Source organism: Apteryx rowi, unplaced genomic scaffold (genome assembly GCF_003343035.1).
Source record: "Apteryx rowi isolate R43461 unplaced genomic scaffold, aptRow1 scaffold_31, whole genome shotgun sequence".
In the NCBI taxonomy this organism is placed as follows: Eukaryota; Metazoa; Chordata; class Aves; order Apterygiformes; family Apterygidae; genus Apteryx; species Apteryx rowi.
In genome coordinates, this window is record NW_020449530.1 from 1,720,290 (window position 1) to 1,737,024 (window position 16,735).

Sequence of the window (16,735 nt, forward strand, 5' to 3'; positions counted from 1 at the left end):
TCAGTTTCATCACACACTGCCAATTCAAACATGAAAAAAGGGTAGGACTTTAAAAGTAGTATTTCCCAGCCTTATACAATTAACAGCTGAAAGTGACCTTGAGATACCAAAGCTTCCTGTGATGGGGAGTCTAAAACGTTACCAGAAAATCTACTTTAGGGCCTTATCAGCAAGCTTTTCTTCATGTTTAACCTAAATCCTTTCTGTTGTAAATTAAGACTATTACAACTTTTTTTGGAAGCAGCTCTTATCTTTTCAAAGTTGGACACAATATCCAACCAAAGTCTTAAAAATGCTAGCTAGAGGGAAATGCTAGGTAGAAAGACTGCTTCATCTCTTAAATACAGCGCTCCTAAACTGTTCACTGTAACTCTGAAGTCTAAATCCATCCTCCAAAGGCTTGCCACCTCCAGCAGTTCCCAGCAGGTGAGGTGTGCCTGGGTACGGGGGAAGAGCGTATTGCAGCTGAAGAGGGAAACGGAGAGCCCGAGGCCTGAACCCCCAAGGTAAGGCGGCATGTCTCCACGCCATACTCCGACAACCTGGAGGACCAGGCCAGGAGAAGCCAGCAAGGTCCGGCTGTGTGATTTTAAGTCACTCTCAGGGTGCCGTGGGCTCGGCATGGTGCCGAGGAAGACCCTCACACAGACCACCCGCGCTGGGGGCTTATCTTGGCAACCTGTTGGATTTTATCTCTTTCAGGAGAAACGCTGTTGCGCTTCGCAGCTCTCCTCCCGCGGCTGCGAAAAGCCTAAAACAAACCCGGCGAAAGCCGCCGCTCGGATGAGCCCGGGCCGCCGCCGGCGGCAGCCGGAGCCGCGCAGCAACCCCCGACCGCCACACGATGGCAGTCTGCGGGACTGAGGCGCAACGGGCCGCCCCACCCCCACGACGCCACGCCGGCGCCCGGGCTCCTATTGGCCTGGAGGAGCGAGGGGGCGGGGCGGGGAGGGGTGACGCAACGCGGCAGCAACAGCTGTGACCCGAACCGGATTTGATTCCACTCGCGGTCGCCAACGGCCCCGACCGTCTCCCCTCGAGCCGCCGCTGCCGCCGCCTCTGTCATCATGGCGCTCAGCGATGCCGACGTCCAGAAGCAGGTACCGGTTGCGGGCCCCGGCCCGGACGGGAGCCTGCGGCCCGGAGCGGCCAGTGCGGTGGCCGCTGAGGCCGCTGCTAGGTCTGTGCTCTCCTCACGGCCCGGCTGGCGGTGGGTGGGAGCTGACGGGACGGAACCGGCGTGAGGAGAGGCGCCGCGGGCGGCGACAGCAGAGCTTCGCTCGAGGCGGCCTCGAGGCAGGGTTGTCCTTGCCTGCAGGCCGTGCTAGATGGGGGAGGCAGTCTTGCCTGAGCTGATGGGCCGTCCTGCCTGGAAGAGGCCAAGTTGAAGACAGAGGGAGAGTGCCAGCTCTGAAGCAGCAGCAGTAGCTGGGAGTGTATCCTATGGCTGATTCACGTTTTAGTTGCTGAGTAGGGTCTCCCACTCTGCTGTGGCACTTTCTTGTGAAGACAAAGCAAAAGGGAAAGGTCTTCCCTGGGAATCTTTGGGAGAAATAAAGTCAACTTCTGAAGAAGCTGATTTTTCTTTTCCTTGGTGGCCATACATGGGGGAACTTTGCTGATTCATTTTGGTGACATTTCATGATACGCTGTAATGAAAGAGATCAGGAGTAGTCTTTAGGCTATTTACAGTATTTAAGTCCATTTTGAGGCAGATAAATACAATACCCTAGATGAGCATTATTTTCCAGATCTCTCTTTAAGGCCTTTCCACCTCTTTTTTTCTTATAGGTATACTAAATCTAATTAGCTGCAACATGGCATTTGTGCAGGCTGTTCAACTCTCTTGAATGTTTTTTTCATTTCTCTGCCTTAAGCAGCATGGTGCACCTGGGCTTCTCTGGCAATGGAAACCTACAGGGCTGAAGTCTGGACTGTGGCGCTTCCTCCAGTCAGGACATTCTGTTCTTATTGACAGTAAACAGTGCCCTTCCCTAAAAAATCTGCTTTGAGCTGGGTTGAAGGTGGTGTGGAGTGTTAAAGACTTCACTGATCCAGTCGAGGCTGGTCAGTGGAGTTTGCTACGGGTGTTGGGCAGATCAGTCAAGCTCCATATGTCCTTTGCATCATAAGTGCTTAGTGTCTCACTTTCTCATTCAGTAAACATAGTCTCTTGGCAAGGAAACGTCACATTGAAAGTAAAATCAGTAGGTTGCCTTTCTCCAAAAGGGGAATTGTGACATTACATTCTCTTGCTTCTTATCTGCAAAGATAGGGTTTTTTTTCCTTTCTTTTCCATGGTAATTATAACAATAAATCTGACTTTGGGGTGGTTTTGTTCAACTGCCATGGACCTGAACTTCAAAGGCTAGTTCAGGATATACAGATACACTAAACACATAATGCAAATAGAAATTCACATCTGTGACCTTTGTGTAATTGTTTTTCACTGTTGAAACTAGTATGATCCTGTTAACTGGAAAAAAGAACACTGCTAATAGCATGCTCAGTTCTGCATGTGTATGAATCCTGGTGTGGACTTGGCAAATGAACTGCTACTACTTGCTATGGTGCTTTCAATAATTTTCACACTGAAAATTATCTTTTAATTAAGATTTTTTTTTCCCATTGATAAGTTTGCTTACTTTCTTCTGATAACAGTGGTTTACAGATTGTTGCATGTAATCTGGCTAGTCATTTCTAGCTAAAGCCAGTCTAACAGCTAGAACTTACCACAGAAAGGATAATCAAACTAGTACTGTTGGAAAAAATCCTATATTCCTTTCTATAGGAAATACTGCTGTGCAAAAGCTATTAACTTCATTTGAAATTAGTCTCTCATTTAAAAATAAATATTTTGCCTGCCCTATTAAAAATAAATATTCACAGATGTGAAAGCCTCACTTAGGATCTCTTCATTTCTATGAAAAGCAAGAGCAGTGTTCAATACGAAGGAAATAATGGTGTTTAGTCTAACGTATTATTACAATGCAGACTAGGGGAAATGGTTGCCCTATCACCTTGCTTCCGTCTTATTCCTTTAACTTATGCAGACAATTTTTTCTTGAGTGCCTGGAACTGTTTAAAGTAGTTTTCCAAAATGCAGAAACCAACCTAAACTGGAAGAAATCACTCAGTAATACAAGGATTACTGCTGTTATAAAAAATCCTTAGTCTCCTTCAGCATTAGACTATTCAAAAAAATTATTTCCATATTTTATCTACCTCCCTTCTGGTTTCTAAAATGCAGGTAGATCTCATGGTTAGCTTGACCAGGCATCTAATCAGGTGAGCAGGATAGGAAGCTCAAATTGTAGGTGGACTTGCTCGTAGAAATATTGCAAACTGGAATTAAAGTAAGAGTTGCTGACTTGATTTTGAGACTGGAGATATTATCATTCACTTCATCCATTGTACATGCTTAAAATCTTCCACTTGTCTGTTGACTTCTGTTTTTCTTGTTTATATGGACATGGTGCTGTTCTGCACATGTTGGTTCTCTTTTCACATTGCCACCTTTTTTATCTCTTTAAAATACTTCTTTTCAACATGGGCGTATATAAATAGGATCTTTCATCCAAGTTCGTTCAGATCAGTTTGAGAAATATTTCTCTTCACTAAGTGCAAGCAAAAAGTCAGTAGGGTTTTATGGTCTACTAAAGGATAACGCATTTGCCTGTGGAAATGGCTATACGTGTTCAAAGGTGTGGTTTGGGTGTATGTGAGTCCTTATAATGTGCCCCAAATGTGAATCTAAATTTAGGCCAGGTCACGGAATGGCATATAAGCATAATAAACAGAACTTACCATAATTGTTTTTCCTGTCTTTGAGCTGCTGGGCCCATGCTTTATAATGTTTTGGGGTGGTTTCAAAAAGGTTCTTCAAATTGATTCTATTAGTGCATACCACTCTCTTAAAGCAGCATGTGATATACTTGATGTGGTCTTGATCAAATAGCACAGCTATCCCATATTTCTTCTTCCACAGCCTCTCCAAACTAATGTGCAAGTACTTTGTAAAATCACTTAGAGTTGAACTAAAGGATGGTATTTTTTTTTATTAAACACTTTTGTCACAAATTCATGACCTTGTAAGTTTCTACAGAATTTATTACATTTGTCAAGAGAGATTTCTCTTGTGTGTAAAGGAACTTGTTCAGATCTGCCCAGGATGATCAGTGGCCCTTTGCTTTCCTTTAAGCAGCCATCTCATATGGAAGGCCCAGGTTCATTCAAGTGCCATCTATGCCTGACTTAGAGCAGGGACTCCACATTTAATCTTCCATGTTTCATGTGAATGTTGTAACAATTAGACTACTTAATTTTAGTGTATGAGGATTTTTTTTTTTTTTTTTAATTCCTGGGAAAAAAAGTCTTGTTCTCACTCAGTGAAGAATGAAAATATTCAATCTCACATTTGTACAAACTGACTTTTTGGTTTGTTTTGCATAGTTGTGTTGCACTTCTAATTAGATTCTTCTTAAGATATCCAGTGAAATGGCGTTATACAGAATTATTTAAAAAAAATTAATTAGATTTTCTTGCAACCTATGTTATGCTGATGTAATTTTTTGACCTGTATGCTCTATTTAATTTATTTGGAAAACAGCACTATTATATGAATTAAGGAATGGGTATGAAGGGGCCTGTTCTGGAACAGAGGAAAACATTCCTTCTTATCAAAATCCTTCCCAAAAGAAAATGTTTTCTCTTCTCTCTCTTGTTGTAGATCAAGCACATGATGGCTTTCATTGAGCAGGAAGCCAATGAAAAGGCTGAAGAAATAGATGCAAAGGTAAAAATGGAAGTTCAATGTCAGTAAGTGCAAAAGGAGAACTGCATCTGGCATCCTATTTGATAGTTGCAGTCAGAGCAGTCCCGTAACACTTTTGAAAGATACAGCTTACATTACATTTAGTTTTTACGTAGCAAAATGATGCTACTAAATAAACAGGATGTTCATTAGCTTTTGACAAATCAAATCAAGACAGCTGAGTTGGAGCTACTCTTTCATCAAAGTTTTCTTAGTGCTTAAATGTGAACTTGTATGCAATTATATGCAAGTGCTTATATGCAAAATAATTCATTTTTTAAAGCAAACGAGACCTGAATGTTAATGTGAATACACTAGGTCAAGTGGAACGCCTTCTCTCTGCCCCCACCTCCAATACATAACTTGGCATCACTGCAGATTAACTGGCTGAATTTTATGTTGATGAAAACATATTTGTGAACCGGTTCATAACTGTACCTAAATTTGTGTAGCTACCCATAGACTCAGTTCTAGATGTGATTAGTAGGCATCACAAGGAAGTAAAGCATAAATTAAATTTAAGGCATGAATTGAATTACTTGCAGAATTGTTCACTTGGGATAGTTCAGAAGAGAATGAGCATAATAGTAACCTGGTGATAGGATATAGATATTTATTAAAGAAGAATTAATGGTGCCCTACAACCCTATCAATCTGCATTATACCAAAAATCTGACTGGTATTTGACTCAGCATTTGTATTACTATACTAATAATCTTCCTTAAACATTTTGGTCTGGACAAATATTTAATCAGTTCTAAGGCAGGTATTCTTGATGATCTCCAAGCAGAAGTCAGAAGCTGAGATTGGATACTTCGGTATAAACATGAAAATTTCCCATGTGTTTTCATATGCTATCTAGCTAGGCTTTTTAAAAGATAATACCTACACTATCACTATCCTTCTTTAAGCATTGCTTAAAATAATGGAATTCAGGGACACTGAGGGCCAGGTAGCTTATTTTTGGTAAAATCTCATATAGACTCTCTTTCCTTTCTGGCTACAAAAAAACCAAGCCAGGCCTGAAGCTCAAACAAAAGAGAGATAGGCTTCTTAACTCTTTATTCACTAAATAACATATAGATTTGATAATTTTATGCATGAGGACTGCAAAGAGACAAACGTGAGCCGTCAAAGACTGGTAAAATAAACTGCTTCTTTGTTAGCAAGGTTCTAGTTTAGCAAAAACATGCTGAACTCCCACTGACTTGAGTACTGGTTGAAATGTTTTGTTTGTATGGAACCAGAAATTTTATCATCCTGGCTTATCCATGAATGTGTTAAAGCATAGCCATTTCATTTTGATTCTGTTTTTTTTTCAGCCCGTGGAATCAATTTCCACTTCAGTTATTTAATTTTTACTGTAGGCAGAAGAAGAGTTCAACATTGAGAAGGGTCGCCTTGTTCAGACACAGAGGCTGAAAATCATGGAGTATTATGAAAAGAAGGAGAAACAAATTGAACAGCAAAAGAAAATGTAAGTTGCTTAAGTTAGATGGTCGACTTCAGAGCCTAAGCTACCATCTTGCTACCAATTATATACAAAAAACTGCTTTCCTTGGAAGTGGACAAATTGTGGCTAATATACTGAGTTCTAATTTTGAGTTTTTAATATTTCTGGGGAAAATTATTGAAGAAGAGCTACAATAGTATATCTGCTAGGAGGTCCGGTGAAAGAATCTTCCATGTTTCCATATGCAGTTAATGTGTAAAGTTCTACCCTGGTATGTTAGCTTGGGACTAATGATCCTGTCAGGTTTGGTTTTGGTGGGCCTTTATGGAAGGAGATGGTCCTGCATTGTAATCATTTGTGCAAGTTCAGAAACAGATTCAGACAGGTTAACAGGCTTGTCATTAAACGTAGAATTGTTATCTTTAAATGTAAAGTATACAGTTAAATGTAGTAGTTCTAATGTCAGTGTTCAAAGTTTGGTGGATTGATTCAACTTTTCCATGCAACTTGCAGTCAGATGTCCAACCTGATGAATCAGGCAAGACTGAAGGTCCTCAAGGCAAGGGATGACCTTATTGCAGTGAGTATCTCTGAATTAAAGACATGGAGTTTTTTTTCCTACCGTGTGTTAGGAAGTGATCTTATCCATTCTCTGAACAAAAATACGGTTTATGATTGAGTGATGGTTGCTTCAACACACAAAAGTGGCTTTCCCAGATGCTCTGAAAAGTCATTAAGTATAGTTGAGCTTTTTAATCAACTTTGGCTTATCTTCAGTTCCAATTTCCTGCCCTTTTAGGTAAATATAGTTTTCTGCCAGCAACATGGCAAGTAGCAGTTGTATTTATAATTTGGGCAATAATTTATTTCCTGAAAGAACAGAAACTCTCTCTTGCACAACAGTTTGTAGAACTTTAAAGTTCTGTTTGCCTGAAGTAACATTTCTGCATTAAAGCTAGCATGGCATGGCTTAAGCAAATAGGCTTAAAACACACTAAGTGAGTGGTTCTGCCTCTGTTAGTGGCCCCTAATATATCAAAAGGTTTTTCTGATTCTAGCACGTGAAAGGTATAGAGTGAGTGATCATTTAACAGTGCAGGCTAAATGCAGTCTTAGTTCAGTGTTACTATGTTTGTCTTAAATGGCATGTAGTGTACTCTCATTCTGCTCATTATACAACTTGCAAGTTTTCTATTATCTCTTTTACAGCTTCCTTATCCCATCTCAGAAACAATTTGAATGTTCCATATTCTAGCTAGATGGTGCTGTTGAGCTATTGGAAAAGCAGTGAGACCCGTAGAAGTTGAAAATGAAAAATTAGATAATGTTGTTCATATTGATGCTATTCTGGAAAAAAAGGGAGTTAGCAGAGGGAAGTCACCAGTTTATTGATTTTTTAAATCTAGTTTCAAATTTTAGATTGTATTTAGAGAGGAGGAAGGTGGGTGGCTAAAGCGTTAACTCTATTGTGATAGTCTCTGCTGGGTAATCTTTTCCTCATTTATCAGCTGACTCAACCTCATGCTTCTGAGTAATGCATAACACTTCCTCATTTTAAAACACTTAAAGTCACATGCTGCGAGCTCGTTTTTCCCTTATCGGATCTTTAGCCTCCTTCATGACAAGAGATGAGCATTTCCAGAAATGCCATGTTACTCCAGGATGGACAGTGTAACTAGATTTGACAGTGATGTTGATCTGTGGTAGTCTTACATTTTAGTACTGATTCTGTTAACATGTGTTCTTCTCTTAATCACCTTGAGACAGGACAGTTGAAAAATAAATAAATAATAATTAAAAAAAGGGTTTATACCAAATCATACTATTGCTTTGTCTCAAGGAGGTATGATAATAGTTCAGTTCTGGGAGCTGTATTTGAGTTGACTAAAATTTCTTCAAAATTCTTCATCAACTGATACATATTTCCTGAATAAAGGTATTCAAAAACAGCTATTTCAAATTAAAAATAACCTTTCACTTTTAAATTTTGACTTGCATTTACTTAAGATTTAAAAAATACCTGAACCGAATGTTGTTGATACAAAGATAGGTTAGATTTCTTTGACCACAAAGCTGGAAAAAATCAGTTATTCAGACAACTTTCTTTGTTAGGCAATGACTTACAGCGTATTTACTTTGTCTGAGTTAGTTTTATAAATACTAGGCCTTTACTACTGAGCTCTCACTTTTCCATGAAAAAAGGAATTATTGTCTGGTTACAATTGGTTCAGATCAAGGCAAGGAGGGGGGAGCTCTTTGGAAAGGATATTGTGTTGGGCACGTAGATGAAGGTCTAGCTTGGATGAACACCAGCTGGAGTGTACATTTACGTGTTGGCAGGGTGTGATAGCTATGCTAGGAGTACAGAAAGTTGGTAGGCATGAAACCAAATGCCAAACAGATGGGCTCTGCTGATCTGATTTCTTCTGAATGTAGGATTTGCTGAATGAGGCCAAGCAGAGACTTGCCAAGGTGGTGAAGGATACTGCCAGGTACCAAACACTGCTGGATGGACTAGTTCTACAGGTAAATATTTAAATCATAACAAATAGTTGATAGCAGCTCTATCCTCCTAGGTGTCTGTCCTCAGTCATCAACCAACTCTAGCGGTTACAGTTATTGCATGAAGTCTAGACCAAATATTGCTGGGGGGGGGTAGTTTTAAACACCACTTCCACTATATCATTCAGTCTTGGATTTTGAACAGATAAGTCTGTGGCTGCAGCTTATTTTGGGGTACAAAACCTAGTATAACAAGCAGTTGGCTTCTGATATAAGAACAATTGCAGATACATACATTGTAACATGCACATTTAAGCTTCTATACTAAGTAGTTAGAATGAGCTTCTCAAACCTACCTTTGTTAACAGCTGTTTCTCCAAACCTAGAAGTTGACAGTCTTCTGCTTTTAAAAACTTTTGAGCATTTGAGACTTATAAGTCCTAGCTTTGACAAAACTTACTGTAGTATGGCATACATCTGTGGCAGACATATAAAACACAAATCAAGGCTTTGCTTAGACCTGGAGTATCATCCTCTAGTCCCAAGCTTAACTGCTAGAAATGGAGTGTTGACCAGGGTCTTACTGCACTTACTCTTGTGACCACTAGTGCCACCTTCTGGTATGAATTAGTCCTTTTGCTATGAGCTCGCACAAAAATAGGGCACCAGCTCTACCTTCCCCAGTTTGAAGGCAGAGAATTTTTAAGAGTGTTCCCTATCAGCTTGTGTTTCGAATTCAGTACTGCTGTGTCATTGCCGCGTGTAGGTCTGGCCTGTGGTATTGCTGTGCATCAAAAAACCTGTCTGACCCTTGCAAGCTGGACATACTGTTGTGGCTCATTAGATCTGATGCACTAAGGGATCAGCTCCTCTTTCAGTGCTTATGTATTACTACAGCAGCTGCAAGACAGGAGTTATTAGAACAGGCACCTGAAATTACTGCATGCCTTAATCAAGGGCTGTACGAGAGGATGTCATTATGGCAGCTTGCTCAGTCTAGTTATACAGCAATGATCCTTATGTATATGTGTGTATTACCTGGGCAACTCACTCCTATGATCAGTACATTTAACTACACTTGAGCTCCAAGTTTGTAGCTAATGCAAGAAATGCATAATATGTAGTTGTAGGTTCGTCTGGGTTTCCCAGATGTTAGTGGTATCCTTTCTCAGAATGTCTGTATGAGGTGAACATGTAAGCAAAGAACTAGTGCATCTTTACTAAATAAGATAGGCTAGCGGTGTCACTTTTCAGTTATCAGTTTGATCAGTTCCTGCCCTTTCTTGGGGTTAAGCAATTCTAGGACAATTAAAATATTAGTATTCTGACACTGTAACGGTTATCTTGTGCAGGGATTCTACCAGCTGCTTGAGCCCAGAATAGTTGTTCGGTGCAGGAAACAGGATCTCTCTATGGTTAAGGTAAGATGCCTAGAATAAAGTGAAAATATCCATACACCTAAAAGCTGGGACCTAATTGCAAATATTTCCTGCTCAGATCCTACCTGTGTGATTTGTGAACAAGTAAAGCACTTCTGCAAATACAGTGCAAGAGGAGAAGTATGTGCTTGGGAATCATTTACCTGTTTGGGTATTACCTAGGAAACTTTAGATGTTACCACAATATTAATAATAATTGCTTTTGGCTCAAAGGTCTGAAATAAATACTGAAATAAACTTGTTTAAAAAAAAAAAAAAACAAATCCCCAACTCCAGCTTTTTATTACTACAAACAAGTGAATGACCAAATCTAATTGATGTGCTAGCATTTTTCAGGGCTTAATTAGAGATTTATTTTGTATCTTAGACTGCTGTACAGAAGAGCATTCCCATCTACAAAAATGCCACAAAGAGAGATGTGGATGTTCACATTGACCAAGACAACTTTCTACCAGAAGAAATGTAAGGAAAATGGAAGTCTTTTACACAGAGCACTAACTTAATGCAGTTTTTTAAGGCACAGCTCCTACTAGGGCAGTCTCAGAAAATTATGTCTGGAATAACCGCATAATGTGTCTGCTGCAGTTCTAGTGGAATTTGGCACTTCATATGAATCAAGCATAGATTTTGCAGTTTCCTCCAGACAAGTGCTGTCTCAATCAAAAATGTCAATAAAAGTTTTGTGCAACCTCCAGCCTGTTTCACACTAACGAGGTAGACAGTGAACAATTGTAGGTAGAAACCTTTAACTAAAGCTGGTATTTTAGAGAGGGAGAAGATGGATGTAGCTATGCTTTCTGTCTCAAGAAGCAGCAAAGAATTGAGTCATAAGGAGGATTATGTGGTGCTACAGGGTGTTCACTCGATGGGGTTCATGAGCACTAGAACTGCAAGGCTTTATTCCCATATAGTATAATAAAGAACACAGAACAAAGCTGTCTATTCTAAAAGTAACCATCTTTTCTTTTATGTATGAGGAAGCAAAGCTTCTTGCTAGAAGCTCTTCTTCATTTCTGAAAACTTGAAACATCCAAGTCTAAGATTTTCTTTTATAGTGACAAATTTCATAGCTCCACTTGCATTTTGAACATGCTAATGAGGACCCTTGTATGCAACTATGGTATCTAATAACTTTAAGGATGCTTTGCAGTACTGCTTCACTGCATCACTTTGTCCTGTCTTGCTAAGACATCATTTAAAAAAAAGTTCTGATCTACATATCTGACACCCTCTTAAGTAGGGATTTGGGATAATGTCTCTGCTACACTATGGCTTTGAGATGTATCATGGGTTGTTTTTGTTTTTGTTTCATTTTCTTTTTTTTTTCTTTTCCCCTTTCCAGTGCTGGAGGTGTTGAAATCTATAACAGTGATGGTAAAATTAAGGTTTCTAATACCCTGGAAAGTCGGCTGGATCTTGTTGCCCAGCAGGTGAGTCTGGCTCCCAACCAAAGTAAACAAGGAATAATTAACTAGTTTTGTCTTACAATTAAATCCTTGTGTTTTCAATGTGATAACAGTCACAATACTATGTGGGATCAGATTTCAACATGGATGACAAGTAAGTTCCTTTTGAAAGGAAGAAAACTATCTACTGCTTGTGCTTTTCTACAACAAATATGGCTTTTCCCCAAATTATACCTTTTGAATGAAGTATGAGCATAAAGCTCTAGAAATTGTGATAATGAAAGACTTGGTATGGCTGTACTGCAGTAGATGTTGAATTACTGAGGCTAACTTTAATTACTGAAGTTAGCTTGAGTACCAGGGACTTTGGCTGAGATCCTATCATATAGCCTGCTGGAAAACTAACTCTGGCATCTCTGCCTCATGCTGCAGTATAGGTAAGTCCATAGACTAGCACACAATGCGTGATCAGATAAAGGCTTCAGAAAACTCACTTGAATTGGCTGCTTAATTTTGAATACTAGCCTAGCTATCGCACAATGTCTGCAATGAGAATGTACAGCAATTGTATTGCCCATTAAATATAACTCATATACTCTTTCTCAACAGATGATGCCAGAAATCAGAGTGGCACTCTTTGGTGCTAATGCCAACAGGAAGTTTTTGGACTAAACCTCTATGAGAGAAGGTGGGATCTGTTCCACTGCCATACTGAAGGGATGCAAAAGCATCTGCTAATTTAAAATCTTGAAATGTAACATTACTGTGTCATCCAATATCTGTTCTTCAATGAAATAATTTTGCATACCTGCTGTGCTTAGCCTCTCCACTTGTGGTTAGAATGTATTGCTCAAAGGATGTGAAGACATACATACTCATCCAGAAGTGACACTAGAAAGTGGAAGATTTGGGCTCTTGGCTTTCCTTGCACTGTTGTGGTGCTATAAAGACAAGTGGTCCATTTAGGGTCACTCTCTTTGCTTTGGCCACATCTCTCAAGTTGTTTAATCTGTGAAGTAAATTGGTATGCTGCCCATGAGAAATCCCTTTCCAGTTAAAATCTTCAGTGTTATAGAGGGCATGCATTCCTTCCCAGGGTTAATAGTTTAATTCATGTTACTTGGTCAGGCACAGTTTTCTGTTCTGTATATGTGATTTAAAAAAAAAAAAGAAAGAAAGAAAGCCTGAGCCTGTAAAACTTTATTTATTAAAATAAAAATGTGTGTGTGTATGGAGTTCTTTGTAGCTTCCCTCTAGGTGGTTGGCAGCAACCTTGAAGAATGGGCTTGTGTGCATAAGGATTTATTACTTGTGGGTTTTGTTTAACAACTGTTCTGTGAAGGTAGAATTCAACAGGATGGAGTACTATCTCTGCTATTTACTTGAGTAGTTTTGGAATTTAGGTTAGCACTTTGAGTAAGGGACTCTAGGATGAACTTCAGTCTTTCTTAAAATGAGTATGTAGCTTTGCTATTTAATCCCTTAATCGTCTTTCACAAGACAGAATTAGAGTMATGCAGCTGTACTGCTCAAAATGGATTATATTTGTTGTATCTCCATTGTAAGTTTGCTGCTTCTGGGCAGGAGATCCAAAGCATACTGCTTTAGTAATTGCATTTTAGGATTTGAGGAGCAGCAGCCGCCTCTGTTGCAGCTATTCTCTTTTATCGTTAACCTTTAACACCTTAAAGTGAAGATGGTTGCATTACTTAAACCACCTAATCTGTTAAGATTTACAAACACTTACTCCTTTTCTCCTAAAGTGTGACAAGTATTGTCTCTACCTTACATGGCATAGGAGTGAGAAATTCTTGAGGTGACTTTCCACAGTGCAACTCACTGCCAGAATACCTGAAGCTTCACCTAGTGCTCAACTCTAAAATTTTTTTCATGGAAATATGAAACTGTTCAGATGAGTTAGTGCTTGAGCATGTTTTACAGTCATGCTAAGTACCACACTGATTCAAGAACAGCTGGAATTTTACATTGTGCCATGTAGTAAGTGGCAAGTATTCTTCAATACTTGTTGTTACTTGTAGCAACACTGCATTATGCAGTGTTTTTAACCCAAGGCCCTTTCTTCTCAAGCTGAGGTGAATGCCCCTTTACCCTAAACGTTAGATAAACCTTTCACTGGCTCCTTTATCTAAAATGGAGATTTAACTGCCAAGGAAATCCCAAATTCCAAGTAATTTAATCTCTGTTTCTAAAAGAAATGCTTTCAATTCCCTCTTACAAAATAAGAATGTTTAGCAAGTGTGTTTTTTGTCTTTTTTTTTTTTTAACTGCTCTTCACTTTTGTCTTTTGGTATCCATTTCTTGCTCTCTACATAGATGGTATGGTATTTATTCTTTTATTACTTTGCTTTTCCATAGTTTTGTTTTATGACTGGACAACAAGTGTATCAGATTAAGGTTCTACTCATTCTAGACTTGAAATAACCGTTACAGCCTCCATCATTGCAACTGTCAGTGATCTAGCTTCCTGACTATACACTGGACTCTCGTTTTGTGACACACCTGTAGAGAAGGAAAAGCCTTGTGTGTGTGTGTGTGTGTTTCTGTGTTGTTTCTAGGTTTAAATAGTGCTTTCTGGAGCAGGTTTGTTCCAGTCTTTTCTGATAGTTTCATCCAACTCATCAAGTTATCTGCCAGTGCTTTGAAAATGCAGCTGAACTTATCTGGGTCCTTATTTTCTCCATGACTAGGGCTAGGTACAGGAATTCTGAATGTTGAAATAGAGTGTGCTGTCTGGAAATAGAATATTGAGGGAAAAGACAAGAGGAGCTTACTATCTTTGGTAGGCAATATGCACTGAGAAGACTTAAGGCAGGTCATAATATCAGATGCTTGTGCTGCTGCTTCACTTGGAAAACTGATACAGGCAATAGTATAAAGCATGYAGACAAAAGTCACAGTCAGAATAAGCTAAAAGCAGGACAAAGAAGAGACAGATGGCTCAATCTGTTTCCGTTGTAGCCGATTTTGCAGTGATCGGCAATATTACCATATAATCTTCCAGTATTTTTTATTTAGAAAATATTTGTATTAGAAGTTATCAAGGCTTTCTCCAACATCAGTAACAAAAACATGCTTGGCTGTGTCAAAGAGGGATTCTTTGTGCAGGATCTGATGGTTTGCTCCTTTCTTGAAGCTAGAAGGACCTTCACAAATCCACATCTTGTGTATTTTTGAAAAGCAAAATAAAAAGTAATGAAGTGTTTGACCATGGAGCTCACAGGTGAAGCATATTGGAGTTGCTAATTACTATATTCTGTTCATCTTATGAACGCTTTTTTTGAAGTATGGAGGAAAGAGGAGGGAATACCCTCTGTCATCATGATTCACATAAAAAATAGTGGCCTCAAGAATGCTTTCAGTTTGGGGGAGGATGTTGTTAGTTAATCACTTGAGCAGCAGTAGAGACCTTAAGAAATGGTCTGAGCAGTTCATCTGTATCTCATCTGAAGTCTCAGACCAGTGGTTTAGTATCCCATCCACACGAGCTAACAAAAGCACTTTTGCTTATTCAGTTGATTAGTGAAACTGCAGACCCTGTCAACTTGAGCCATGTCAGCTGTGACAGGAATACACTCTTGGGCCAGCAATTCCTCGCAAGAAGCGCTGATCAGTTTTAATCTGAGAGGGGCAACCAGATGAGAGAATATAATTACATAGAAATGGTGTCTGGATTACCTGGAACATCCTTACCCTTCATCCCAGGTAATAGAGGCTGTTACCAAATTTTATTACCTTAGAGATGCAGAGAAAAAGTGGAATATGCAAGCCAGGCTTAGCAAATATAGTTAGTGAACTTGCTGTGTCTTCTCCCAGGCCTCTCTTCAGCACTGGAACACAACTTTTTAGAAGTAAAAGATGTGAAACAAAAGCAACGTTTCAGGAGGATTTCACAGTTCCTTGCTAGAGTGTTGTTGCGGCACCATTTTACTCTTTGAACTGTACTGTGGATTTAAGCAAATAAATTAGGATGCACAATTTTTGTTTTCTTACTGATTCACCTGATGACCTAGGGCAAATCAATGAGGATATTGATCTTCATCCATCTTTGTATAAGCATGCAACCTATTCCAGATGGGTGTAATAGACAAACCCTCAGCCAGAGCAGCACATTAAGAAATGGACTACTAGACAGAGGAGAACAAAGGAGGCATTAAATCAGGTAAAAGAATTAAGTTGTGGTGGTAGAGGTAGGCACCACAGATTAATGGAGAGTGCAGAGTTGGCTCTATCTAGTGCTAGAAAAGGAGACAGGGAAATAGATAATGCTGCACTTGTTCTGCACAGTTGGCAGTGGAAAATTTAGGAGCTGGTTTGACACTAAGTGATCAGTAGAGGACTTAAAATGTTACTGCACATGTGAGTCACAACCCTGTTTTTAGTACTGAATTTTCATGCTGAGAGGTATTAGCGTTAATCAGAGAGACACGTGCTGTATGAATGATCCCTGGAGGTGCACGCAAGTGTCAAGGTGAGAGAAAGACTAGAAGAAAACAACCAGAAAGTATCTGAGAACTGAGGCCTCAATACCTTTATTAAGCCAGTAATGGTTGATAGAGCTATAACTTCTGAAAGGAAACTCTGAACTGGCTGTAGGTGGGTGAGTGCTACTTTTCACAAAATAAGTACTGAAAGAGAGAGTGTTTCAGGAGGCTATTAAAGTCTAAGTGCTCAGCTCCCTTCTCAGAGCCAATCTTGGAGGAAAATGCAGCCGAGTCTTGTTTAAAAGCTAGTGCTGAGAGTCCACCTTGGGGATGTGCGTGAGGGGGGGTTGCCTGTTGCTGCTAACAAGCCTCTAACAGAAGGACATTGCCATCGATTGCCTGAGATGTCGATAGCTGTGCTTGGAAGCCAGAGGCCTTAGAGATCTCTGGCAGACAAGTGAAAGTCTGAGAGAGGAGAGAGGGAGAGGAGAAGAAAATGTGCTTGGAGTAGGTGAGAAGGGAGTTAAGGGCAGCTGTTCGGAGCCTGGTCCTGTTCCCCCAGCTTTTAGGGCGCTGGCAGAGCATGCCAGCACGGAGGACTCTGGGCCTGCACCTGAGGCAGGCTAAGTCTGTGGCTGAATCTACAACGAAAGCCTGGCTATGGGCCTTTGGATGCCCAC

At 39.9% G+C, this 16,735-nt stretch overlaps 1 protein-coding gene across 2 annotated transcripts; it reads left to right on the top strand.

Moving 5' to 3' along the window:
* Positions 1-948: 948 nt before the first annotated feature.
* ATP6V1E1 (ATPase H+ transporting V1 subunit E1) lies at positions 949-14,851 on the top strand. 2 transcript variants are annotated; one of them, XM_026070445.1, is made up of 9 exons: positions 953-1,100; positions 4,730-4,795; positions 6,181-6,290; positions 6,780-6,846; positions 8,703-8,792; positions 10,121-10,189; positions 10,575-10,669; positions 11,550-11,637; positions 12,223-12,848. In XM_026070445.1, exons 1-9 carry the CDS (start codon positions 1,068-1,070, stop codon positions 12,283-12,285), a joined length of 681 nt encoding a protein of 226 aa, XP_025926230.1. In that variant the 5' UTR covers positions 953-1,067; the 3' UTR covers positions 12,286-12,848. The 2 variants fall into 2 exon arrangements, with proteins under 2 accessions (XP_025926231.1, XP_025926230.1); XM_026070446.1 differs by lacking the exon at positions 10,121-10,189 and having other exon boundaries at positions 949-1,100; positions 12,223-14,851.
* The last annotated feature ends 1,884 nt before the right edge of the window (positions 14,852-16,735 follow it).